Below are 27,680 nucleotides of genomic sequence, written 5' to 3'. Positions count from 1 at the left end.
GACGTTTGTGAATTATGCCGATATAAATGACGTTTTTTCTTCTCGGTAGAACAAATTGCAATATGTGTTTATGAAAATGAGATATATTTAGATAATTTTAACAATAGTTTGTTGTTGTTTGTTTGTGTGTGTGCGTCTTGCTATAGGTTTCCTTTGAAATTTATAATAAAGTTCATACTCTTTATTATGCAGGGAGAACAGTGACCAAAACAAGCTGTGCACACAAAGGTGGGTGGGTGGGATTGTGTGTATGTGTGTGTGAGAGAGAGAGAGAGAGAGAGGCTCCAGCATTTGATGGAAGAGTGGGTGGATGAATGGAAGACGTAATTGGATTATGGAGGACAATGCTTTGGGGTTGTCTCGGCTACCAGATGGGATCAGGGGCAAAGTCCCAGCCCTGACTTAGGACCCATAACTGCACGAATTGGAGAAAGCTGGGTTGCGGCACGACTCCTCTCTGTTCTAAAGCCGCTACTAGAATATGTAGAAGAAGACATGTAATCAGTTGAAACATTATTAAAAATGCTCTGATAAAGTTTACAAATTATAATGGAAAGCGTCCCTCATAAACTAATGTCACCACATAACATGTCAATACAGTGAAGTACTATCGAAATACATAATGAGCAAATAACGTGTTTACGGCACGGCTGTATCTTGTCCGTTCCTATCGGCGACAGTCTCAAACTGTAGGACCGTTTCGAATCATAATTAAGCGGTGGGATGAGATATTTTAATTAGAGGGGTGTTTTTGACGCAGTTACAAGTCAGTGTATACTTACACGTGTTCCTAATAGTTTCATTTGAGTAATATTAATTACATTTTAAACATTTGTTTTTCTAAATTAAAATTTAAATTACAGAAACCGTTAAATTAAGACAATTAATAATTATGTAATAAAATATTAGCTAGCAAAGTTTGTACCCCCATCTAATTAATAGAATCTCCCAGCTTTTGTCTCTCCTTGAAATACAATAAATAAGTAGAGTATCCTATATCAGATGGCACTGTAGACGAAAGACCAGGGTTTCTATATACCTCCACTATGGCACGAGCGACAAGCTCTGTTCTTTGGAGGGTTTTCTTTTTAATGTCACTTTTGCAGAAAACTTCACAAAATTCCAGAACGAAGAGACAAATTCAACCAGAACAGTAAGTATAATTTTAAATGTATCATTTTAGGTAATATTTACACATATGCCTTATACATTGATAACACAAACTCCAGGTTGAAAGATACGCCCCCCTCTTTATACGGTTGTGCAGTAATTGTATTATGCAAATGTCTGTGGATTTCTTTTTATACGGTGTCACAACATTTTTTTTCTTCAGCATGCACAATTCGGATTAATGTTATAATTAAGATTCTTAATCATTATACGACTACTATTTTCGCCCATGTACTATTTGATAATTATTCTGAATGCAGTTTAAGGAGTCGTCTGTCATGAAATAAAACTTACGATGGATGCTTTGTTCTGTATAAAATTTAAGGTGAAAATAAGTTATGAAATATGTTAAGAAAATAATCGGAAAGTTTTGCTTTTAACATAGATGCAAATTATTATTATTATTATTATTATTATTATTAATCAAACTTTTGTTCTCTCTCTCTCTCTCTCTCTCTCTCTCTCTCTCTCTGTGGGATATGTGGAAGTTTTACTTGAGGATTGTTTGTTTCTATGATAGGTAGAATACAGTTGTAACTAGTCTAGTAGAAATAATTCTTTGTCCTAAAACTCCCAAACAAAACAAAACAAAACAGAATAATAAAAAAATTAAACAAAAAGAAGAAAAGAAAAAAAAAAAGAAAAAAAGAGAAAAAAAAAAACAACAAGAGAACCATAAAACAAACAAAACAACAACAACAACAACAACACAATTAGAAGTCAGTCAAATTACACGTACCATTTTACAGTTATTTCAACCGCTCCGGTGGCCTAATGGTTAGAGCGTCCGCCCCGGATGCGGGAGGTCGTGGGTTCGATCCCCGGCCGAGTCATACCAATGACTTCTAAATATGGTACAAAAAGCTGCCTCGCTTGGCGCTCAGCATTAGAAGGTTAGTGTTAGGACTGGTCGGTCTTGTGTCAGTGGGACATCATGCTACATGTCTGTGGCATGATGCCCCAGTGCTAGACATCACTTTAAACTGCCACGCTGCAGACATCGTAGCGATATGACTGGACAATTGTTAAAGCTACGTTAAAAATTTAAAACGCACGTACACATAGTTATTTCCCTTGACGGTACAATTGATAGCGGTCAGATAATAAATTTTAGCCTGAGAATAATAACAACCCACCAAAACCGTTCTCAGGTTGTATGTTTGCGATACGTTTCTATTTTAAAACATTGTTGCTCATAAATTTGTGCCAGTTTCACCATAATCTTATCGTAAATATGCATACGTGCCCATCATAGGAAAATATCTACAAATATATCATCTTTGTTATAAGAATGAACCCTAAGTGCATTCGTTTTCCCGTGCAAGGTAAAACTAAAATATACACTGAAATAGTAATATTCAAGGATGCATACAAACAGCATAAAATATAAAAAGTATATTTTTGTCATTTGGTAATAACATAAACCTAAGTATGATGCATATCCGTACAAATCGCTCGATGTCTGTCTGTCTTCTCTGTCTCTGTCTCTTTCTCTCAAAGACACACTCTCTGTTACCTACTTATACGACCGCATTGCACAATTTCGCATTTTCCCTCGTTAACAATTTTGAGTTATTTCCCTTGAATTGTTGCACAAATTATCGTTGTGTTTCAAGGGATGCTGAAAACGTCCGTGAACTTGACGAAATACGACCAAGGCACGGCTACTTATTGCAGATCGATATTTGTTCTTTATATGTTGTATATATTGTCTTTTTATTATTGGGTTGTACAAACTGAGACGTGACATCCCTCTCATCAGTGATGATGCCATTTCTCGAACTACACTAGGCTTACAGGTGACTTACGTAATCTATAAATTATATATTTAATGTCCGCGTGCGCGTGTGTGGTCCCATATCCAGCAGTTTCAAGAGAAGAACAATTACCGAGTAACAAAAATAAAGTTACAGATTACTGCCTTCTAAATATTATGGCTGGTTTATGAAAATAGAATATATATAAAAAATATTCAGACATTATGTATTTGTTCCATTACCGTTAAACGTACAATGCTGTCAGAAAATACAAAACAAATAACTTTCCTCTCATAAGCATATGGGGGAGGTGGAGATGAATCTGTTTAGATTTGCACATTCTAACTGATTATTGATGGAGACAAAAGCTTGTATATTGTAGTAGTGTTTATATACTGTAGTATGTTTCGACTTGATGCATTTTTAATACCGTTGAACCAGTTTCCATTTTCGTGTAATTTGTTTATAAATTAAAACTGTTGAGCCCACATTAGTGGGAAAGTGAGACATCTGAGTCAATTTTCCAAGGTTTTGATTAATGTTTCTTATCATGTGCATATATTATCTAAACTGCATAATGGTGATTCATGGATTTTTTAAAATCTTGCTTGGCGAATATTATTTTCCAAAGATAATTGGCGTTTATGCATAATGTAGTGAAATAACCAGAGAAAGAATTTGGAATACATTTTAACTTGCTATCTTGTCTTGGATGTAACTAAAGTTGATTTGGGAATAGATTGGTATTGGTGGCTTTATGACTTGAGGATGCACTTTTTTTTGAAAGTTTATATTATTTTTTAAGTTGTATCCAAACAGTTACTCTTAATGTAGATAGAATTTGATCAATTCACATTGAATCATTCAGCATGCAAAAAGAAACGTAAGTTTATTTTGGACTTCATGTCACGTACAATATGGATAAAATATCATCTGAAATAATAAATAGATGAATATTTTTGTGTATAAATATTTTCTGTTGATAATTCTGTTTTTGCATGCTCTTTTTAGGAAAGAAATTAAGTACAGTACTAAGAATTTTTTTGCCTGCAGCAGCAGACAGTAGATGATGGTACCTTCTGAAAAATTGTCTATTACAAAGATCAAAAACAAATTTTTTTTGAAGAATCACATGTCACATGTAGAGACCTATGGGTACTTAAGAATTTTTATGTAATATTTATATAAACAAATCTATATTAACTCTGGACAAGTATCCGGTGGAGGAAGAGAGGCTTATTATGATTTTGACAGGCCGCTTGCATGAAGCTATTTTTTAAAATAAAAGTTCTGTGTTGTCCTATCAGTGATGTCAACAATATTAAGTTGTTTTTAAAGAAAATGTTCTTCACTGTCATATGAGATTCAAAAGAAAATTGTTTTTAAACAAAACGGCATTTTTCAAGGGACCATTTTATGTTGTTCAGGATGTCAAAATCATTAGAAAATTATGATTTGTTACAAAAATGTGAGGTTTATTAGCCGAGGTATAGTTTGGCAACCACCTTAGATCATATTTTTCTGTGAAAATTTTTATTAAGAAAGCAGTAGAGGCTGGAAAGAATTTGAAAATTAGAAGGTAGGTCAGCTGGCTACAAAGCAGAGATCCTTGTATCCCAGTTTAAATTCAGTTGCCCAAACAAGGTAAGAATAGATATAAAACTATTGCCATGTTTAAGGCTCCTTTTATCCTCTTTTGTGTCATTGTCAGTTATTTCCCTTTGTCAAGTTTTTATCTTTTGGAGCAGTTCATGATACAGACCAGTTTGACGGATCTGATAGGTCCTGGTTTTTTGTACTATATTTTACGTAAACCTCATTCAAATTTTTTATTAATTTTCTCTATGCAGGCCAAGGATATTGACGCAAAGTGGACATCTGATATTTCAAAGTGGGACGAATCACAACATCACGTTTCAGTCTACATCTGGTGGATATATTAATGTGGATGGTGAAAATTTAAAAGCAGCTTTACAAACTGTAAGTGTTTTAACATATAAGATGTAAAAAGCTAGCTAATGAGCACAGCTGTAAAAACATCCTAAATTTACAAAAGTGAAACCTATCTGTAGAAGACACTCAAAGTAACACAAAATGTTCGCCTTCATTAAATGTTAATTGTTGTTTTGTAAAAAATTTAATGCTAGCAGAGTGTCACCAAAGTCTATTTCGATCCCAATTGTTGAATGCTCTGCAGCTTAAATCAGACAAAATTTTTAATTGCTATGGAATTTTACAATGGTGGCAAGTTACTAAGCTGTGTCATAAAAATGGATATCGTGTCTGTCATAACAAATAACAGGATAATGTGAGTTTGTTTTCAACATGTGCTGCTTTCAGTATGATGTTACAATGACTAACAATCAGTCTGGTTTGTACTGGCTCACCTTTAGGTTGACCTCATCCAAAAATGTCCATGTACTTTAACATTGTTTTACTGTATATATTTCTCAGGCATGTAAACAACGACAGTTCCAAAGAAATATGGATGTAAAAGAATCCAAATAAATTGATTAATTGCCATTTAAAGGTACTTGTAATCAAATTATAAAAATTACACCAATTTTTGAAATATTTGGTTCTGAAGTCCTACACGGCATCTAAATTTTTTACTTTAAATTGAAGCAGAAGGTCACATATATTTTGTCCTTTCTAAACAATTGACCTTATGTGCACATTATTGTAATGTTTTTTCTTTCTTCTCTTTTTGTGTTTTTTTGTTTTTATTGTCCTGTTCATTCTTTACATGTTATTAGTTTGAGAAGACATATTGTCACTTTACCTTTGTTACAGTGTGGACTTTGTATAGCCAAGTACTGGGCATCATCTCAGAAACCATAAGTTCATTCTTTACATGTTATTAGTTTGACAGACATATTGCCAGTTTAACATTGTTATAGTATGTACTTTGTACATGCATGTGCTGTACAGGAACATGGGCATCATCATAAATTAACATTCACTTATAGTGTAAGTCTCTTACTACCATTGGCACAAGTCTACCATCTCAGATTAGTCTTTGATAAAACTCCCACACACCCCAGTTGTAGTCGATCTGACCAGTGGAATCGCTGTTGCATTCTTGACTGTTATCTCCCTGCCTTTATTAGCAAAGACATATCAACCACTTCAGATTTTAAGGAATTATTAATAGTTTGTATTGAAAATTTAGCAGTCTAAATTATTTAAATTCTGGAAAATCATAACTTGTCGGGTACAATTTTGAAAAGGAGTTTTGTGTGTGGAGACCATTCTGCACAAACATGGGGTGGATTCATGAAGGCAAGACATCAAGTTCAGTATAATCAGAGTCTGACAATTCATATGTCCTGAGCCCCTTTGGGGGCTGCCAGAATGCAAGGTCTTGGTTTCCATGTTGAATTCAGGTATCCCAAAGGACACCTGCTACATAAAATCAATACATATTATACACTTTATGACACAAGTCAGAATGGCTGATAATGCGTAATAAAATGGAGATGGAAAAGTCTTAAAATTGTTTCATAATTAAAGTATTTTCATGGTTACTGAATTTAAATTGGGCTAGCAATTTTAAAATTTGATTGACTCAGATATTTGTTATATTAGGAGTCTTTAAATGATGGAGTGTTGACAATAATCAACATGTTTTGCACTTTATGGTATTTATCTTCTAATTTCAATAAAGGTCAAGTTGGGCCATGAAATGTCAATGTCAGAAATGTTGATTTCTTCTTGTTTTATTCATAGTCATGAACATAGGTTCTCGTTAGTCTCATAGTGCTTCAAGAGAGTGACTTATTAATAAGTACACTGTACAATAGGGGTGAGATAGTACCAAGTGCCTCAGTATAGCATAATCATATCTATAATATTTAGCAAGAGAGACAGAGTTTTGAATAAAATGTCCAAAATAAACAACTGGAAATATCTAGCATTGCTGTATTTGTCTGATTTGCAAATGCTTAGAGATTTCCTCCCACCCCACCCCACCCAACCCCACCCCTGAATTAAAAAAGATGTGGCAAATATTTTTGAAGGCTGTCTTTGATAATAAATCCATATTCTTCAGTTTTGACAATTTTATCAATTTGTGTCTCGGATCCTATCACAGGAATAATACAGCTTGGTTAAATTTCAGATTTTCCTACAATTTTTAAAAATATTTTACATACAACTCTGGACAAACAAAATCCATGTGAGGGATTTCCAGTCCAGAAATTCACTTAATTTTCAAGCACACTTCCCATTTATGTGGAATAAATACAAAGATAACAGACAATAAATCAGCTGTAGATATTAGATGTCTCATAAAAAATGCAGTTGTTGTCATGGAGATATGATGTTACCCCATTGTTGCTAAATATGTTTCAGTAAATTGCCCAGCATCAAGAGCTGATGATGTTTGCTCAGCAAAGAAATGTCATATCTCTTACTAAAGTTTTATGGCTCTTGTATCACCTAGAGTTTGCTACCTACATTGATTCTTATCTTTTATGGCATTTGTAGCCTGGCACATACGTTTGAGGTTCACATGACCATACATGTTTTACCTTTATATGTATTGAAATTTATGTAAGCTTTGTTATAAAAGGTTTATTTATAATATGCTGAGACATGAACCACAAGTGCACAATTGCAAATTGTGACGGTTGTATTTGTAATTTTTACTCAACTTTTAGTTAATAATTTTTCATGTGTGCATTTGATTTAAGGAGCCATGATGGCCCATATAGCATGCTTCTAGCACCATCATTGTTTTTACTGGCAGTGCAATTTTCTAGCTGTGACACATTCCTTAACATGAAAAAAATAATAAAAAATAATAATTAATAATTAATAATAATAATCATAATAATAAAAATAATAATAATAATAATAATAATAATAGAGTAATCCTTGATCAGAATGCTGCCCATGGGAGTTCATTGTTGCAAGTGATGGGAGATAATCTTATTCTCTCCTTTGTCACTCATTGCTGTGTGTGCAGAGATTTCCTTGTTTCTTATGAGTTTGAATTAAAAAAACATGTCATAGACAAAACAATGTAATAATTTTCAACTCACAAAAGAAAGTGACAGTCTAATTAATCATGTTTGAAAGAGAAACCTAATTGGTTTAATTAAACAGTGTTAAAGGTCATTTTCGGTCATAATAGAAGATCTTAGTCATTCTTACAGTGATTGGTTAAGCAGGTGTAAGCCTTTCCATGAAAACTTAGGAAATCGCGGAACAGGCTTGTGGCGACAATGAGAGTCATAGAGTAATCTCCCTTATGGCAACACCACCTTATAATGAAATACATGACACATAAATTTTTATCCCTTTAAATGAAATAGAATCCATATCCATACCTACCTTATAACAGGTATGTGTTACAATGAAGGGTCTTATAGTGAGACCACCTTATAATGAAATATTGGGTACATAAAATTTAATACCATTTAGTAAAATGAAAGTCTATTTTCATACATGCCTTATCACAATAATGCGATCTTACGACTTAAAGTAAGTAACAGAAAAGAGCAAAAACCAACAAATTTTGTCAAATTCAACAAATAATTTACTACCTTTGAATACAAAGTGAAAATTTAAAAAGAACTTAATGTGTGAATTAAATCCCAAATAGTACGAAAAATTCTATTGTGAGTCCAATAGTATATGAATTCCAGTGGCGTTCTGAATGAATTCCAACCTTTAATGTGCTGATGTACCAGTAGTCCGGAATAGTATTTAGCAAACTAGAATGAGTTATTCTAATAAAAACCGTCTTGATATAAAAACCTAAGATTCAATAAGACCAGAGTCATAGGTTCATTTGTAGAATATTCTAATTAATAAAAAAGATCAGGTCAGTTACTAAAAAAATTTGTAAAGAACATGGCAAACATCAGGTATTCCTGTAATGTCCATGAGGAAAACCAGTGTCCTGAACTCAAATGCAAAAGTAAGCATGATTACCTACAAATAATAATAATCTTAATATATAATCTTCAATCATAGACAGACATTAGCTGTGTAATGTTTGCAAAAATAGGACATTAGTCAGGTAGACCCAGGCTCCTGCCCATAATTATCGATACAGGTCAATCACACAATACAAACTAAATTTACATAACAGTGTTATTATAATAAAGGAACCTGTAGTGAAGGAGTGACATAATCAAAATTTATGAGGGTAACTCAGTATATTAAAACTTATCTCCCTTGAGGTACTCTTCTAGTCTGCAAAAACATAAAATACAGCAGAAATAACTAACTATACTATGAGCAATAAGATAAAATACATGTAGAGAAGTTTTTAAAAAAATGGTAAAGTATAGTACTGTATATTTTTTGCAAAACTAGTTTAAATTACAAAATTTTGAAATCACAAAATTGCAGAGCATCTGATAAAGGAACCACATTTACAAAAGACCTTTTGGTTGACATAAAGTTAATGGAAATCTTTTTTAGGGGGCAAAAAAGGATATTATAAAGATTTTAAGATGTTGCTAACTTTTTATTGACTTTATTGCTGAAAATTTAATGACACAAATGAGCTTGTACTTTACTGCTGGAGCACTGTGATACTGAAATTTTTAGTTCTGTCTCTGCCTGATAATGACTCCACCCCAGGGCATGCTTTTTTAATTTTCAGTTTTCAATGAAAGCTTTCTTACGGCCTGAGTTACCCTCCTAAATTTCAATAACCTAATCTGAAGACGGTGACAATCTGAAATCCAACATGGCTGCTACGGCATTTGCAACTTATTATTCCTACTTCTTCTGAATGGTCCTAAAGGAAAATGGGGTTTCTCACTAAAACTGGTTCTAAAGAAAATTGGGGTTTCTCACTAAAACTGGTTCTAAAGAAAATTGGGGTTTCTCACTAAAACTTTGTTTATAATATTTAGTTGATATTTGATGAAAATCTAACACCTGACAGTATCCGAGACAAGTTGAATGATCTTTTTTATGACATGTAGATGGTTCTAATGGCGAGTCCATATAAATAATGGGTAAGATTACTAGTTTAATATAAGGTTTAAATATGATGACATACATATTTATACCATTTTTGTTTTGTGAACATGTTAATTCAAACATGTATGAAATATTATTGTTTCCTAATTTGATATGCTGAGTTTAAAAAAAAAATATCCTGGACAATTTCAGTACTAATGAGTTAGAAACAAATGAGGATGGAAAGAGACTCATTGTTAATCCCAATAGATTTTTTTTTTCTCATCCAATAGTATGTCAGTCATTTTGATATAATCCTCATTTGTGTATCATAAAATATACCAGTGATATAAACCTAAGAGGGCGGTGTATATTTACAGAATTATTAAGTCTTAAAATACTGTGAAACTGAAAAAGCTATATAAAAAAAATGTTTAATTTAAACATAACTGAGAGAAAAAAAAAACCAAAATGAAAACATGTGAAACAAAGAATATTATACTCTCAATTCCTAATATCTTCATCTCTCAAGTTATGGTTGCATGAAATGACAGGAAGTTTCTGATTCCGTAAGAATATGACAACACAGATTAGGATTACTTAATATCAGAAAATTGGAAAAAATTGTTTGGAAAAAATGACAGGCTTAGTTAAGGTTTAGAACAGTGCTGTCCAACCTTTTTGACACCATTGGCCAATGAAAAATGGTTTAGAATGACAAAACAGTAAATTGAAGAAATGGTGTATGAGGTAAAATATAAGTCTAAAAAAGGTACAAAGTTTAACCTTAGTTTGGCGTATGTTTAAAATTTAAAGTGAAAGGACATGGAAGACTGTGATAGAACACAACATTTAACCGTAAGTCCGAGTTTGTACTTTACTTTCATGTTTGTGATTGCCTTGTGTTCCTGGCTGCCATATGTATAGTATGGATGGTCAGTTGCAGTGCAAGGTAACAGATGGACACTAATGCATTTTTTAGGCTGAATTATTTATTCATAACTATGATTCACTTTCTGAAGAAAAAAAACTTGCAAAAATCAAAGAATTATTAGTTTGAAATGAATGAGCAAAGACTAAAATTGAAAGAAAGCATAATCTGGGACAGAAAATTCTGTAGTATAGCTGTTTTCAGGAAAAACAGATATTCAGATGTGATAATGTTTTTTTCTCTTCTAAAACACATTACAATAAAGTCAGCAGACAAGAAACAAATAACAGTCTAGTGCAAGCAACAAAGTTAAGGTGGCAGAACTGTTAAAACAAAAAAGATTATTAAATTTTTTTATCGTTAAAAGTGCATCAGGTACTTTCTAATATTTTTCTTTGTCCCCATGAAATTATTATTTTCTCAAATGGGGAGGGCATTGGGACAGTCTCCTCTGTCATTAAGATCATAAGTTCTACACCAGGCTTATAGCAGGAATGACACAGTATCACAAACCTGTCACATGGCACAAGGATTCCCATCCGGTTTTAGAACATTCATTGCAGAAGAACAATTGTAAGTGCAGTCAGTGCATTTTATAATAAAACTCAAAGCATTTAAATATTCTGCGCAATTTTAGATGATACGGTCAAATAAAAAAATATTTGTGACACTGGTTACAAAGAAAAAATATTGGGTTGGTAGCTTGGTATAAACATTCTTTTGGGTAAGATTCAAATGAATTTTGAAAATAATTATCTTAATTTAAATTATATCATAGTTAAGTTCCTTTGTTAATTTTTTCCCACGAAATTTGTTTTCTTCTTGTTTCTGTTCCCCACCAATCAATGTAGGATCAGCAGGAAAAGTTGGGTTGGTCGGATAATCAAAACTATGCATACTTTCTTTATTAACAGTAATCATGTCCATCCACAAACAATTGGATTTCTGTTAGAACACGTTACTGGGAATCGTTGGTATTTAGCCTTATATGGTATTCAGCTTAGACCTTGAAAGAATTTCCAGTCTTCTGTTTCATTACTTCAGCAAGGTTTTTTGGATTTCAGCTGAATCTGGCATTTTATTGATGTTGATGTTATTTTAAGCTTAATGCCATTTACCAATGCAAGATAGGCTCTGCATGGTGGCCAGTATAACTGCTGGAGGAAGAACCCCAGAAAACTCTGGTAAGAACCACTGACCCACAGGAAGTTCCTGGCAGCTTTCTCACATATACACATTTGTTGAGCTCAAGACTTGAACCCAATAAGAAATTGAATAAGTTTTATTTCCAGCAATTGAAAACCATTTTGAAGAGTTATGGGTCCTATCTTCTTAACTTTGGCTTATGCAGCACATCTTTGCTAAGGATTCTTAGATTTCAGCTAGAGGTAGTATGCAGCTTTATACTGAGAAAACCTTGTATTTGTTTTATTTCTAGAATTCCATGAAATCATTTTCAGGAGTTATGGCCCCTGATTGCCTATCAACATAATGTTTGTTTCTTTAGCATTATTGTGTGAAAGCACTGTTGAATTTCAACCAGTTTTGGGCTGCTGCTTTATATTGATGAGAGCTTTAATGATATTAATTTCCAATGTTTCCACGTTGTCATTTACAGGGGTTATGGCCCCTGTTTGCTCTTGTCTTGACTTTGGTTCCTGTAGAATTACTTTATCAGGGATTTTGGATTTCAACCACATCTACATGTAGTGTTGATGAACCTTTAATGTGTTAAATTTCACATTATCATTAGAATAGTAAAGGTCTCTGATTGCCTGTCTGTCTGACTTTGGTATCCAGTATTTCACATTTTCATTAGAATAATGACTGCATCAGATTGCCAGTCCTGCTGACATTGGTTTTCACATCATGAGATTATTAAAAAATATTGGATGTCAACTAAATTTGCACCATTACATTGATGAGCACTTGGCATCATCATTTGGCCCCAGAATGGCATTTCTTCCAATTTTGGTTTTCCAACACAAGCTTCTTAATTTAAAGGTCTTGCCAGGCAGATTTTACAATGGACCAGTCAATAACAGTTCTATTTAGTCTCTACTATCATATAGTGTTCTGTACTTTTATTTATATATATATATATATATATATATATATATATATATATATATATATATATATATATATATATATATATATATATATATATATATATGTACATCTGTGTGTGTGTGTGTGTGTGTGTGATTGTGCATCTGGTGTCCTGATATCAGTTAATCAATGGGGAAAATAATCACTGATTTTTTTTATATAGATGAACCAGTTGAGTCATAACAGTGGTTCAGTTAAACCTAATCCAGATAACACTGAAAAGTGTAAAGCTTTCTATGATGAATAATCTATACATTATTTTATATAGATGAACCAGTAGAATCATAACAGTGGTTCAGTTAAACCTAATCCAGATAACACTGAAAAGTGTAAAGTTTTCTATGATCAATAATCTATACATTATTTTCTGCTGATTAGTAAGCATATTTCTTTCCCATTTACAGTCATCTGATAAGGTTTTCTTACTAACTTTATGTTTCTGTCCCAATAAAATTTGCATTGAATGTGGCTGGGATATAGTCATGTAGTGTTAGCCTTTGTTTCTCTGTCTGTATGTCTGAGCATCCATATGTTTTGCTGACCTTCTAGATTTGGGGCATTTTTTGTAGGGGCATTTGTATTGAAGGTAGTTTATCATATTTATTATTATTTTTAATTTGGTGGTTTATTTTTTAGCGAGCAGTATCAGATCTTTAGTAAATTGAATGAACACATTGATTTTCATTAAAATCTTGTGCATGCAATACTTTTGTGATGAAAAGTTGTATACAGTAGTGTTCTATTTATCTTTTGACAATATGTTTGTGTTCAATTGTACTATAGTGATCACAAAACTGTTTTTGTGTGTGCTATATGGTGTTGTGTGATTTTTCTAAGTTCAGAAATAAGTACATGCTAAAATATATGCAATCCACTAGTTATTTGCTAAAATTTGACATCACACACACACACACACACACATATTTTTACAGTATGTGATTATATTGTTAACCTTCAGTGTTTTATCCCTCTCTCCAAATGCTATTACTAAGCATTGTAAGTTTTCCATTTATTGTATTTATTTATTTAAGTTTGCTAGTAATGTTTCACATCTGTGTTTGTTTGCCTTCAGGTAAGAGCCAACAGAGATGCTATTATTCAGCTGCAGACAGCTCCAACAGTGGTAAGTTTGAAAAGTTTTAAATCCTTCTCATGTCTTGACTTTTTTTTTTTAATCAGAGACTGTACTTATTATTCTTATAGCTCTGGTGCCATTGATATCTGCAGCATTTTGTTAGTCGTTGATGAATAAATTTGTCTTGATACTGTGTACTCTTAGGGATAGATATGTAGATATCATGGGTTTAAAATAAGATGGAGGAAAGATGCATGATGGGATAGATATGTAGATATCATAGGTTTAAAATAAGATGGAGGAAAGATGCATGATGGGATAGATATGTAGATATCATGGGTTTAAAATAAGATGGAGGAAAGATGCATGATGGGATAGATATTTAGATATCATGGGTTTAAAATACAGATGGAGAAAAGATGCATGATGGGATAGATATGTAGATATTGTGGGTTTAAAATACAGATGGAGTACGATGCATGATGGGATAGATATGTGGATATTGTGGGTTTAAAATGCATGATGGGATAGATATGTAGATATTGTGGGTTTAAAATACAGATGGAGGAAAGATGCATGATGGGATAGATATGTAGATATTGTGGGTTTAAAATACAGATGGAGGAAAGATGCATGATGGGATATATATGTGGATATTTTGGGTTTAAAATACAGATGCAGGAAAGATGCATGATGGGATAGATATGTAGATATTGTGGGTATAAAATACAGATGGAGGAAAGATGCATGATGGGATAGATATGTAGATATTATGGGTTTAAAATACAGATGGAGGAAAGATGCATGATGGGATAGATATGTAGATATTGTGGGTTTAAAATACAGATGGAGGAAAGATGCATGATGGGCTTTATGAAATCTCAGTACATATTTATATTTGAACTTTGAGCATGTGTGTGTTTGTGTGTGTGTGTGTGTGTGTGTGCTTGTTTATTTAACTGTCTATTACATTAACGTGTTTGTGTCAGATTTTCAATAAATCTTTATATTTATGTCATTAAAGACTGAATGAAAGCACAAAGAAAGAAAGAAGCTGTGGAAAATGTTGATGGGTGTATTGCAGGTATTTCATGAATCAAATAATCACAAGTGCATTATGATAATTTACTAATTTATCAATCACATTTTTATTAATGACATTAATGAATGTGTTTTTAAAAATTGTTTTTCAGTTTGTAAACACGTTCAACATAAATATAAATGAAATAATTGATCAAAATGTTAATACTGATAAAATCATCAAAACAATAATAATGTTGAGAATGCTGACCATGATTTTTGTGTCTTAGCAAATGTCCATTATCCACATATGTGTACATAGTTTTCTTTTACCAGCACTTTTATACAGCGATCAATGTCCTAATATCCTTTGCCATTCTGAATGTACCATATATACTTGCTTATAAGTCAAGACAAACTGCAAACAAGAAAGCTCTTGATCAGTCATATCATAATTCACATGCAGATCAGGGTCTATGTTGTTTGTTCTACTGATTATTCCTAACAAACTGCATAGACTCAGATCTGCCGGTGAATTATGTGACAGCAGATTTGGGTGTTTGCAATTTCATTTGTCTTATAAGTGAGTACATATGGTATACCAGTTAAAGTCATTCTGACTCAACACATCGTCAGATTTCTTTGGTTTTTCACCTTCATTGTTTACGGAAGCAGTTTGTGTTTCAGACACTTTTTTGTTATGTATACATATTTGAACTAGCTGAACATGAAATACCTTATCAACCATGGCACAGGAGTATATGTTGAATTCGCTCCCTTGATTTTGGGTACGAATACAGTGACTTTATCTTCACCCCAGGCAGTAAAATAGGCCATAGTTTGGTGGTTGAAAGCAAAGTTCTGCTCCACTTCTCCCATTTGTGAGATGTTTCGGTATTAAGTAATGTTAGTGCCGACGTTTATGATGTCATACGCATAGTGACATTGTTGTATAGTCAGTGATACATGTGGCATAGATTGGATTCCATGTACTTTCCCACTGGTTCACCCAGGATGCAATTTATGCATTGTTCTAACTTTTTCGCACAAAAATATACATGTGGGAGAAAATGAGTGCTAGTCCTAAACATAACAGTTATATCTGCACAAATCTGGTCCCCCACCCAAAATGTGTTCAGTAGAATAATTGTTGAAATTGGTGATTATTATTTTGTTTCATGAAAAGTTAAAGTAATACTGCATCAGTTTTGCTCAAGTGCACCGTAGCTTTCCACTAGAGAGGTTCTACAATTGCAGTTTCCATGTAGCTTTCCACTGGAGGGATTCTAGAATTTCAGTTTCCATGAAGCTTTCCACTAGAGGGGTTCTACAATTGCAGTTTCCATGTAGCTTTCTACTGGAGGGGTTCTAGAATTTCAGTTTCCATGAAGCTTTCCACTAGAGGGGTTCTATAATTGCAGTTTCCATGTAGCTTTCTTCTAGAGGGGTTCTACAATTTCAGTTTCCATGAAGTTTTCCACTAGAGAGGTTCTATCATTGCAGTTTCCATGAAGTTTTCCACTCGAGGGGTTCTACAATTGCAGTTTCCATGAAGCGTTCCATTAGAGGGGTTTTACAGTTGCAGTTTCTATGAAATCTTTGTGTGAAACTACCATGTGTATAGTTTCAATTTGTATTAATCAATATGCATGGAGACAGATTACGAACTTCTTTGCATGGATTGTTTTGCTGTTTTCCTGTTTTGCTAAATCCTGGATGCAAGGCTGTTTCTTACATGGGCAAACTATAACAAAGATGTAGGATTCAGAGTACAAAGCCCCTGCCAGCTCAGTTTCTTACATGGGCAAACTATAACACAGATGTAGGATTCAGAGTACAAAGCAACTGCCAGCTCAGTTTCTTACATGGGCAAACTATAACACAGATGTAGGATTCAGAGGACAAAGCACCTGCCAGCTCAGCTTCATCATCTATGTTAAGATTTTACAATTACATTTTCATTTTTGTGGCTATAATTCAATTGATCACTTTGTCTACATGAATATCTATTTGTCATTGTGTCCATGATGCAGTTTACCTTGTAACCTGGTCACATATTGGCTAAACTTCTCAGCTTAAGTGCACTCTAACATTCAATTTTTTTTATATCTCACAATAAACAAACTAATTAAAATACAGGTGACTTCAAAGAAGGAATATATTTAGCTATAGTTCTCTGTTAAATATATAAATTTTATTCGGTAACAAATATGTAAAGTTTATTCATTAACAATTTAATAAATATTGGACCTACCATACATACATACATACATACATACATACATACATACATATATATATATACATAAATGTATATACCACATACATTAAAAGTAACATTGTATTTAAAGTGTTATTAAAGCAGATTAATATACCAATACTATTGTTATATCAAATTGTGATCTGCCAATGGCGCAATAATACGGATATAAAAACATTCTCGCAACAGTGTGCTATTGATTCAAGATCAATGATGAATTTGCACACATTATGAAAATAATGATAAAAACTGTTAATAATTGTTGTTTTTTAACTGAATTGAATATGGTACACAATTTCATCACAGTCCTTTCTGCTTTCTGTTCCCCCCTCCATTCTCATGCATAATGGAAAAAAAACTAAGCAGAATTCTGGAGTGAGAGAGAAAAAAAATGTTGTGGTGTATGAAAACCTTGAAATTGAACTTACACCAAGTAACGTACAAGAATAAAGTTCATGGTAACGGTATGTGTGCATTTTCTTGGGAGTTATCTGTAGTGTTTATATAATCAATGACGCAAAGTTGCAAACTCTGCCGACATTATACAGTAAATTTCTAGGTTACATGGTACACATACTACGATGTATTTAATGTTTTGTTGTTGTTGTTATTGTTGTTTCTTAAACCTATTATAATGTTCTAAAAAATTATTAATTAAGAGAGAGAGAAAAAGAGAGAGTTTTATGCTCAGAAGTAATGCTATTAAAGCAGAATAATGACTGAGATCAGCTGTACATATATTAAATTATTTTAATTACCTCTTGTCGGTTCGTCATTTCACTTAGTTGCTATTCCACATTAATTTCTTTGTGACAATACGTGAATGGCTGAGTGTTCATGTGAATGGCGTTAGCTAACCATGTGTTCATAGTGCTCTACTTTCTTCCGTAAGTTTGTATTATATTGACTTAATCAATGTGAAGAAAAATAGAAACTCAAAAAAGAAAACAATCAACTTATCAATATGCAAAGGTGATTGTGAATAGCCACAAAAGGAATAGAACTACATTTTGTAGCGGACACACTTGGTAGCAATGTGAGGAGTTCATTCACTCAGTCAATACACAGCTGCCTTTAGTAAATCTGAACTCCCTTCAAAGGGCAAATATATGTATTTGTATGTGATATAAATAAAATATATGTATAGTATGTATGCTGTATCAATGATATACCACTCATTGTACTCATTGAAAAATGTAGACATCTCATGGCCTGGGAAAAGTTAGATGGAAGAGTTGTTCACCCCTGTCTTCATTATTCTCCACAATTAGTACACATTTCGACTACACTGCTTATGCTTGTACTAAAGAACTACATGAAAGATTGATACTAAAACTTTAGAAATATGTTCTAATACATGACTACTTAGACAAATATATAATAAGAGGCCTCTGGGTTTGTAACATGAGAAATTGCTGTTGTATACATAGCCCATAATTTCTTGGTGGTATTCGTGTTTACATTGAAATCTTTCAGTAATCTAGATCTCTTCATTTTCCTTTTCAATAAGCTGTCTGAAATATTTATGAGTTTCATTTGTGAGAAGTTAAGAGACTGTGAATGTTATGGTTTAATTGGGTAACACATTCTCACTCATGCCCCAGATCACCTTTATTTTAAAACTGTGTAGCTTTATTAATACATTGTCATGCCAAAATAAAGGACTCACTGTATTCATTATATGTTGTATTAATGATAATGAAGAATGGAAATCAGTTGAGAAATGCGTGAACACAAAACAGTATATATGAGTTTTGACTGGCATTGATAGGTTGATAATGAGAATAAAATTTAAGTAAAGGAATCTTCTGAGAGCTTATCCTATGTGTAGCTGAAGAAAAAAAATTGAAGCAACATTTTATTGATGGAATTTTAGTTCTTTTACAGACTTGACTTTAGAAAACTTATAACTTAAATCAGCAATTGATTCTTTAGGTGCATAATTGAAAACACTTGTTTCTAACATATGTACATAAAAAAAATTGCTGTAGCTCATATGGTTTTTGACACAGAAGCTTGCATCAAGGATATGTCTGTATGTAATGATAAATCCAGGTTTGATCATGAACATTAAGAAATTAAAAGTTATTGAATTTATAATATCAAATAAGGTGTCTTCATAGGTTTTCTATAAGAGCTGAATTAGTACTTTGAGTTCTAAAGACACCAGTAGATATTGATATACATGTACCGGTAAGTATTTTGAAAGAAAATGTTAGTAACTTGCATTTGAAAGAAGAATTCCAACGATCTCACATTTTACAAATTTTGGTCAAACTGTAATCCAGAGAGGTGCACATTTAAAGGAAGATTGCTGATTAACCAAAAGAACTAGAACATTTCTAGTCCATTACTAGAATTTGATTTCAACCAATCAGCTGTTGTCTTGACATTATCTGCATTAATGTTTAGAACAGTATGCACGCTGTACAAATTGTTGGATATCAGCTGAGACATGTAAAATAATCATTTCAGATGTAAGCTGCTAACATTTTTTCTGAGAAAAGCAATTACCTCTTTATAGAAATATCTGCAGGCATGCCATGTTAGCATATAACGTAAATAACGAAAGCTTCATTTTCAAAATACTGGTTACCGGGGACAAATGTTACATTGTTTGACATGTAAAAAATATAACAATATTTGACTGCTTTATCTCTCAGCTTCTGAACAGTCTGATTTATAAAGATGAATGGTAGCTTGTTGCATAGTAAACTCTCTCCATCAGAATAAAAAAATGTCTTTGAAAATGGAAACATCATGAAGAAGTCAAGGGCATGGGGTGAAAGTCTGCAGCATAACATTTGTCAATTTTAGTATCAATCTTACATTGGGTACCTGTGTAAAAGACCGCTCAGGTGGCCTAAGAGGTTAGACTCTCCACCTTAGATGCAGGAGGTTGTGGGTTCGAACCCAGGCCGAGTCATACCAAAGACTTTTGTTAATGGTACTAACAGGTGCCTCGCTTGGCATTCAGCATTAAGAGGTTGGTGTTAGGACTGGTCGGCCTGGTGTCAGGATAATGTGACTGGGTGGGACATGTCTGTGGCATGATGCCCCATTGCTAGACATCATTATAAACTGCCATACTGCAGACATCATAGTGGTATGACTGAAAAATTGTTAACGCTACGTTAAAAATCCAAATCACACACATACGCATGCCTGTGTCAAAAAAAATGAAGTTGTTTCCTTTGCAGCATGTTCTAGACTGACAGCAATTAGGTAAATTAGTAAAACTTATTTATATTTAACACTAATGCTAAGAGATATTGAATCGGGATACTTGTTAAGGTTAGGAATGGGGTATTAAGGGGTTTAGGGCACACTGACAGATTGGAGTATTAGGGTTTATGGCACATTGGAACATTGGAGTATTAAGGGGTTTAGGGCACACTGGCACATTGGAGTATTAAGGGGTTTAGGGCACATTGGCAGATTGGGGTATTAAAGGGTTTAGGGTGCACTGGCAGATTGGGGTATTAAGGGGTTTAGGGCACATTGGCAGATTTTGGTATTGAGGATACTTGTTAAGGTTAGGAATGGGGTAAAGGGGTTTAGAGCACATTGGCAGATTGGAGTATTAAGGGGTTTAGGGCACATTGGCAGATTGGGGTATTAAAGGGTTTAGGGTGCACTGGCAGATTGGGGTATTAAGGGGTTTAGGGCACATTGGCAGATTTTGGTATTAATGGGTTTAGGGCACATTGGCAGATTGAGGTATTAAGGGGTTTAGGGGCACTCGGACAGATTGGGGTGAGAGAATGTCCCTTAAGGTGCAATACTGATTAAATTCATTATTTTTTTCAGATTCCTCCCAATATTGAGAATCGTTTGCGGCAAGTGGAGGCAGGTCTAGCAAATCTACAGCCTACAGGACAAGTGCAAAGCTTGTTGAATGATCTTACTTCCAGGATCACTCGGGTGGAATCCAGGGTAGGTATCAATGAACCACAACTCAGTTTCTAAAATGTTGGGGAAAAAATTAATTTGATGATGAAATTTTGTTATCTTATACAAATGGGGATCAGATCTTGTGCTTTTTTTTTTGCAGACCTTCTGCGTCATATAAGTTGAATTGCATAGTTTATCTTCTGACTGTATCAGTGATTTTTTTTGTCCTTAGTTCAGTTCTCCCTTACCATATCCATGCAGAAATTAATATAAATGCATTTTATTTTAATTATACCAATTATGATGAGTATTTCTATAACAATTAGAAATAAATAGACACATTTTTAGGGTTCATAAAGTCAATTGGCTATACATACACTGTAAATTGTGATTTATTTAATGCATATGCTTTTTGTTTGTTATTGAATTATATATATATATATATATATATATATATATATATATATATATATATATATATATATATATATATATATATATTAGAAACTAATGAAAAGAATAATATATGTTCAATTAAGAAAATTCTGTCAAATTAATATTGTGTATCAGGTGACTACACTTGAGAGTCAGAGTGGTAGTAATACAGCTATCCAGTCATTAACGTCAAGGGTAAGATTAACACATGTCAAAGGTCATTCCTTTGGTAATCCAAGAGGAGATTAACCCACACTAATCTGGAAGGACTACTCTATCATTATTCCAGAAGAGAACTTTACAGGGCTGGAAAAACACACAAAATTATGAACCGAGAATATCGAATGAAAAAAGGGGTCAAAACATCTAAACTTTTTCTGTTGTCATTTAATATAAAAAATAAGTCGACGCAACCTACATGAGGCTTACTTGTATTTGCTTGGGAATTTTTTTTACTTTGGAGCTTTCATATAATTTTTCCAGCCCAGTAATGGATATTTTATAAATGAGGAAGACTGTTGACTCAGAAAACTGTGTTGAATTTTGATTCAGATAACAAGTGTATGATTGAAAATATGCACAGACTATGAAGGAGGCATTAGTTGCAGATATTAGTACCACAAAAATGATAGTTTCACTTGAATCATCAATGTACTGCTAATGTACCACAAAAATGATAGTTTCACTTGAATCATCAATGTATTGCTAATGTACCACAAAAATGATAGTTTCATTTGAATCATTAATGTACTGCAAATATTAGTACCACAAAAATGATAGTTTCAGTTGAATCATTAATGTACTGCTAATGTACCACAAAAATGATAGTTTCATTTGAATCATTAATGTACTGCTAATGTACCACAAAAATGATAGTTTTAATTGAATCATTAATATACTGCTAATGTATAAAAAAATGATAGGCGAAGAAGTTGTGAACTAAATGCCTTTAGATGAAATTTAAGGTAATGGTTTTAACACATTAATCCCTAGCGACAAGTTAACGTGGCAGGAGGTAGTAGCCTACTGCCGAGCTCTGTAGCATGTACCATCATGCATGAGACACTAAAGTGGGTGGTATTATAGAAAGATAGACAGATGTAGCTCTAAAATGATACCAAATAATCTGGAATATCTAGTTGTACTACAAAATACAGATTTAAAAAAATCATTTTTTGGACCCGATTTTTTTCTACCCAAAATTCACCTGTGGTTGGAATCTGATTTGTGTGCAGATTTTAGAATCTTTGGTCTCAGATCTAACGCAAACTGGTATGAACTGCAAACAGACAGATGAACCTTTGCAAAAAGTAGGATAAGATGGACATTTGGTATAAAGAGTGGTCTCGATACAAAAATAATGGCTCTGTTTAGCAAAAAAAAGAAGAAAAAAAAGAACTCCAACTTTTATCCTTCTGCACATGCGCGAGTCAAATAGCCAGTGAAAAATGATGTTTCTAACACAACTAGGCAGTATGTTATTGAAAGATCACCTGGGATTTGGTGTTTTTGGATCTGTTCAGAAATAGCTTTCAGAATGTGTTTCCTACTTGATTTTCAGGCCAAAATGACAAAAAACCTCCAGGGGTTAATGTGTTAAAGAAAGAACTGGAAGAAAATTCTTTACAACTTTTATTCAGATCATAAAATTTTTTTGTTTGTTCTGCCCCTTTTTCGTGAGGACACAATTCCAGGACTGTACAGTATGATTTCTGTATCAGAATATATGGCATAGTAAGTGTTGCGTAGATGTTATAAATATGCCTTGTCTGTGAAAATTAAAATAATGCAATATGAACAGTAGACTTAGAATATTAATGTACGGAATATATATGAATATATGATTGAGCAACATCATCTTTGGAATGCTCAAAAATAGAAGATTGAAGTTGAACATAACAGTGCAGTGTCAAAATTCTTTTCAGCATGCAAGTATTTACTAGTTAACATTCCCATCTGTGTTTCAGTATTGGTTTGAATATCTGTATTAATGATTATGAAAATTTTAACACTGGTAAACTATATTCTATTAATGGGGTTGAATGCAAAAAATTTCATTAATAATGGTTTCTATTAATGATTATACCTGGTTGTGTTTTTTTACATGATGAAGTATATGTTGTGTTTTCAGTCTGACATGGTATACTCATAACACTGTAAACACAATAACTGGGAATACACTTAAACAACACATGGCTCAAGGTACAGGGCTCCTTGCTCATAAAAGTAAATTTTGATCTATGTTTAATTTTAGCTTTATACTTCTTGAAAACTTTGAACACTGCATACACTCTGGTCTAGCAAAAGTGTATGACCTTTATTAAAAACCTATTGCTTTTTACATTAAACTGAACACTTTATGTATGGGGTATGCATGAATTTAATTAGAATTCCTTTGTCAGATCTCTTCCTTGCTGGCTTTCAAAACATATGATTGGTAGATAATACTTGCAAAGACCAATTTCTTAGAGATATTCAAAATGAATGGCAAAATAATTTTAAAAGTTAAATATTAATTTAAAACATTTTATAATTACAGATGAAAAATATGACACAACAATTTGGACAAATATATTATAATTGCATTTAGTTTCTGTTTCACCTGTCAAGCATAGGCAAGCATTAATCTAACTGTTGTTCTTGCTGTTGTTATTCATGGCATTGGTGTCAACATTTTGTTTCTGAATTTACCTCAGTTCTTTAACACTCTTTTACAGCAAGTTTTGAAATTTTATGGATTTGTTGATTCTTGGATGGTAATACTTGCTGTGAGAAAATGTAGGATATAGTGTCCTACTTTTTTGTACTTGATAATTTGCCATACTAGAACAGATGAAATATGTCATTCTTCAAAACTTTTTTACTAAATATTAGTCTGTTTTTTTTTTGTAAATAAAGTGCTGCTTAAATTTTGGTAATTGTGTGTGTGTGTGATTTGTATTTTTAATGTAGCTTAACAACTATTCACTCATATCGCTACGATATCTGCATTGTGGCAGTTTATAGTGACGTCTGGCACGATGTCTGGCACGAGGGCATCATGCCGCAGACACGTAGTACGATGTCCTACCCAGTCACATTATCCTGACACCAGGCCAACCAGTCCTAACACTAACTCTTAATGTCGAGCGCCAAGCGAGGCAGCTGTATGTACCCTTTTTATAAGTCTTTGGTATGACTTGGCTGGAGATCAAACCCATGACCTCCTGCATCCAAGGCGGACGCTCTAACCACTAGGCCACCGGGGCGGTTGTGGTAATTGCAACTTGACTTGTGTAATAAATACTAACTTAATAATGATCTTAATAATGTGGGTTTTTTTAGGTGATTGATGACAAGGAAAATATTGTAAATGTAATACAACTATCATAGGGTTATATGAATACTTATTGAATGAATATATAAAATTCCACCAAAAGGTCCAGGCAGCAAGCCATTATGCTCAACCTCTTTGTTTTTCCCATTTGCATATCATTAGGGTTTAATAATGAAACAAAAATACCAACAAAAATAATACAGTCATCTTACTGTTTCTTATTTGCCAGTAATTCTACTGTATTTTATATGTGCTTGTCTTTAAAAAATTAAAGGAATAAAAAATTATTTGAAGGACCACTTGTATAAAATTGAAAAATGCTGTTAATGTCTCATTAAATAAGTAGATATCAAAGCAGATACAAAATTACATGTTACATGATTAAAAATTAAAATGTATTGAAATGACATTCTTTTTTTTTTACAAAGTATATCTTTCGTTTTCATTCATTGTGATTCTATGCAGTTATTCTTTTTCACAGTCTTTTTTTCATTTAAGAAAACTTATGAATACGAGCTGTAAAGCTTTTATATTATGTACCTTGCAATACAGTTTGTGGGATGTATGCTTCTTTCTTCTTTTCTGCCCATCACACTTTTTTAAAATTGAATAACTCTTGCATCTTTGTATAATTAAGTATCATGACTAGACATTATGTCCTTAAAAAACAATGCCTGTCAGGTCAGCATTGTAAGTTTTATCTACATTATTATTACAAATTGTGTCTGTCTGTCGATCCATATTCTTCTCCTGTTGTTATCTCCAGAACTATTTGAGATAATTTCATGAAACTTTATAGACATTTGCATAATGACAACAGCTTATGTCCAACATTTGGCTTTGTCATATTAATATTTTGTCATATTAGTATTTTTTGAGTTATCTCTCAAGTTTATGAAAATTATATTTACTTCAGGACTGAAGGTACTAATTTGGCGCCCATAGTAAAACTATTAAATATTAAATATTCAATAAGGGGCCATCCATTTAGTACGTCCACAAAAATCTGGCGAAGTTTGACCCCTCCCCCCTCCTTGTACACATGCATACTTTTTTACCCACCCCCCCACCTTTGTATGTACACTTGATGCACCCCTTCCCAATTCTTTAGAATGGCTTATATTTAATCCACATAGAAACCATAAAGGTTTAATAATATTAACGTGTTTAATAAAACAGATAGTCCACCGACGTTGAACGTCTGGCTGCATCAAAGAAATAAGCTGCCTAACTTTAAACAGTTTGTCTAGTGTCCGCTAAAATTCAAACGCCGACTAAACCCAGTAAAACAGGTTATGTATTAGACAGATTATTATCAAGGTTTCACCCCACCCGTTTCCTGTGTGTATGTACATTATCAGTAGACCGCCCCCATATGCAGGTATATGCATTTGGGTTTTCCCCCTCCCCCATCATGCATACATACTAAATGGACAGCCCCTAACTGTAAATTTCTGAATGCTCAAGATCAAACCTATTTTTTATCAGTATAGATTTATTCTTGATGCAAGCTTCTGAGTAAGGAAAACCATTTGAGTAGCAGCAATTTTTTTTTAAAAATGTGTTTGAAACAAGTGTTTTCAGCTCTGCAAGAAAGAGTCAGGTGCTAATTTCAGTAACGAGTTTTCCAAAGTAAAGTCTGTAAAAGGACTGAAATTCTGTCCATAAAACATTGCTTCTGTTTTCTTTTTTTCAGTTACAGCCTCTATATTTTCTGTTTTATGTTAACCCATGTCTAAACCAGTTCCCTTCCTTCCATATCATTAGTACTGTGGGGTATTCCATTAGCATTAAATATGCACAATTTTAAGATCACAGACTCCTGCTATCAGATACATCAAGAAAAGTAAGTGTTTGATGAGTGAATTTTTTACTATGAAATTTAAAGAAGTGGTTGCATCACAGTACATGATTTGGCTCATGATAACATCACTGAGTTGTCATTTTAGTAAGGTGTACCTCCATCTACACTAGTGATAACAAGAACTATGGTTCATATAAAGACTTTCTCAACAGTCATTTCCTTTTCATAAGAGAGATGGCACAGATTATTTTTCTGACTCATGTAAATTAAACAATATTTTAAAATTTTCATTTTCATCAAACTGTGATCAATACCATCAGTATAACATTAAAATAGTCTTTCTTGCAAATGGCAACTGTTTTCTGAAAATTGGAACATTAATTTTACATCCCATTTTCATTTGTAAAGAAGGGTAACTCTGGTACATAATTGCATACAGCCTGTAATTTGTATGAAGTCTGTGAAACCATTACCACTGGGTTTCAGAAGTGGTTCTTGGTCCAGGAAGGTAAAATATTTAAACGAAATAAAAAGAGGAATTTATTTGTATTTTTGTTCAGTTATACTTAAAACTTGGGACTATAGCTATCACAGTTTTTTAGTTTTTCTGCCTGGATATATTTCTGTCTTTAAACATTCTTGTTTCATAATCATGGTTTTCTGCACCTGTTGAAGGTATTTTGGCCAAACTTGGTACGCATGTCAGGCAAGTTGCATGCAAGTTCCTTTTCACACTTAGCATTTTCCATGATCAGTATTTTGTATGTTAGCTTGGAAACGAATTATAGTGTAATTAGTATATAAAGTGACTTTGCTAGACTATAGTAATATTAAATTTGAGACACTATAGCCTACCGTTAGTAGAAGTCTTTACATAAGTAGATGACTGGGAGGAATATGTTGTCTCTAGTGGACTTTTTTTTGACTTCTTTTTTTTCTCCACTCAATAATCTAGAATAGAACCTTGATTGAATTTCCATTT

The 27,680-nt window shown here is 33.0% G+C and overlaps 1 protein-coding gene across 1 annotated transcript in view; it reads left to right on the top strand.

Annotated features, from left to right (window-relative positions):
* The first annotated feature begins 1,022 nt into the window (after positions 1–1,022).
* Positions 1,023–27,680, top strand: part of LOC149791415 (cubilin-like) — a 203,259-nt gene continuing 176,601 nt past the window's right edge. The window contains exons 1-5 of the mRNA XM_089969953.1: positions 1,023–1,153; positions 4,778–4,907; positions 13,967–14,017; positions 21,060–21,185; positions 21,714–21,773. Coding sequence (XP_089826079.1) covers positions 1,047–1,153; positions 4,778–4,907; positions 13,967–14,017; positions 21,060–21,185; positions 21,714–21,773 — 474 coding nt within the window. The 5' untranslated portion in view covers positions 1,023–1,046. The remainder of the gene's footprint in view (positions 1,154–4,777; positions 4,908–13,966; positions 14,018–21,059; positions 21,186–21,713; positions 21,774–27,680) is intronic.

Source organism: Sinohyriopsis cumingii, chromosome 9 (assembly GCF_028554795.1).
Source record: "Sinohyriopsis cumingii isolate HCF-2022 chromosome 9, ASM2855479v2, whole genome shotgun sequence".
Taxonomy (NCBI): domain Eukaryota; kingdom Metazoa; phylum Mollusca; class Bivalvia; order Unionida; family Unionidae; genus Sinohyriopsis; species Sinohyriopsis cumingii.
Note: the sequence above shows the minus strand (reverse complement) of the source record. Positions and strands in the feature narration are given on the sequence as shown.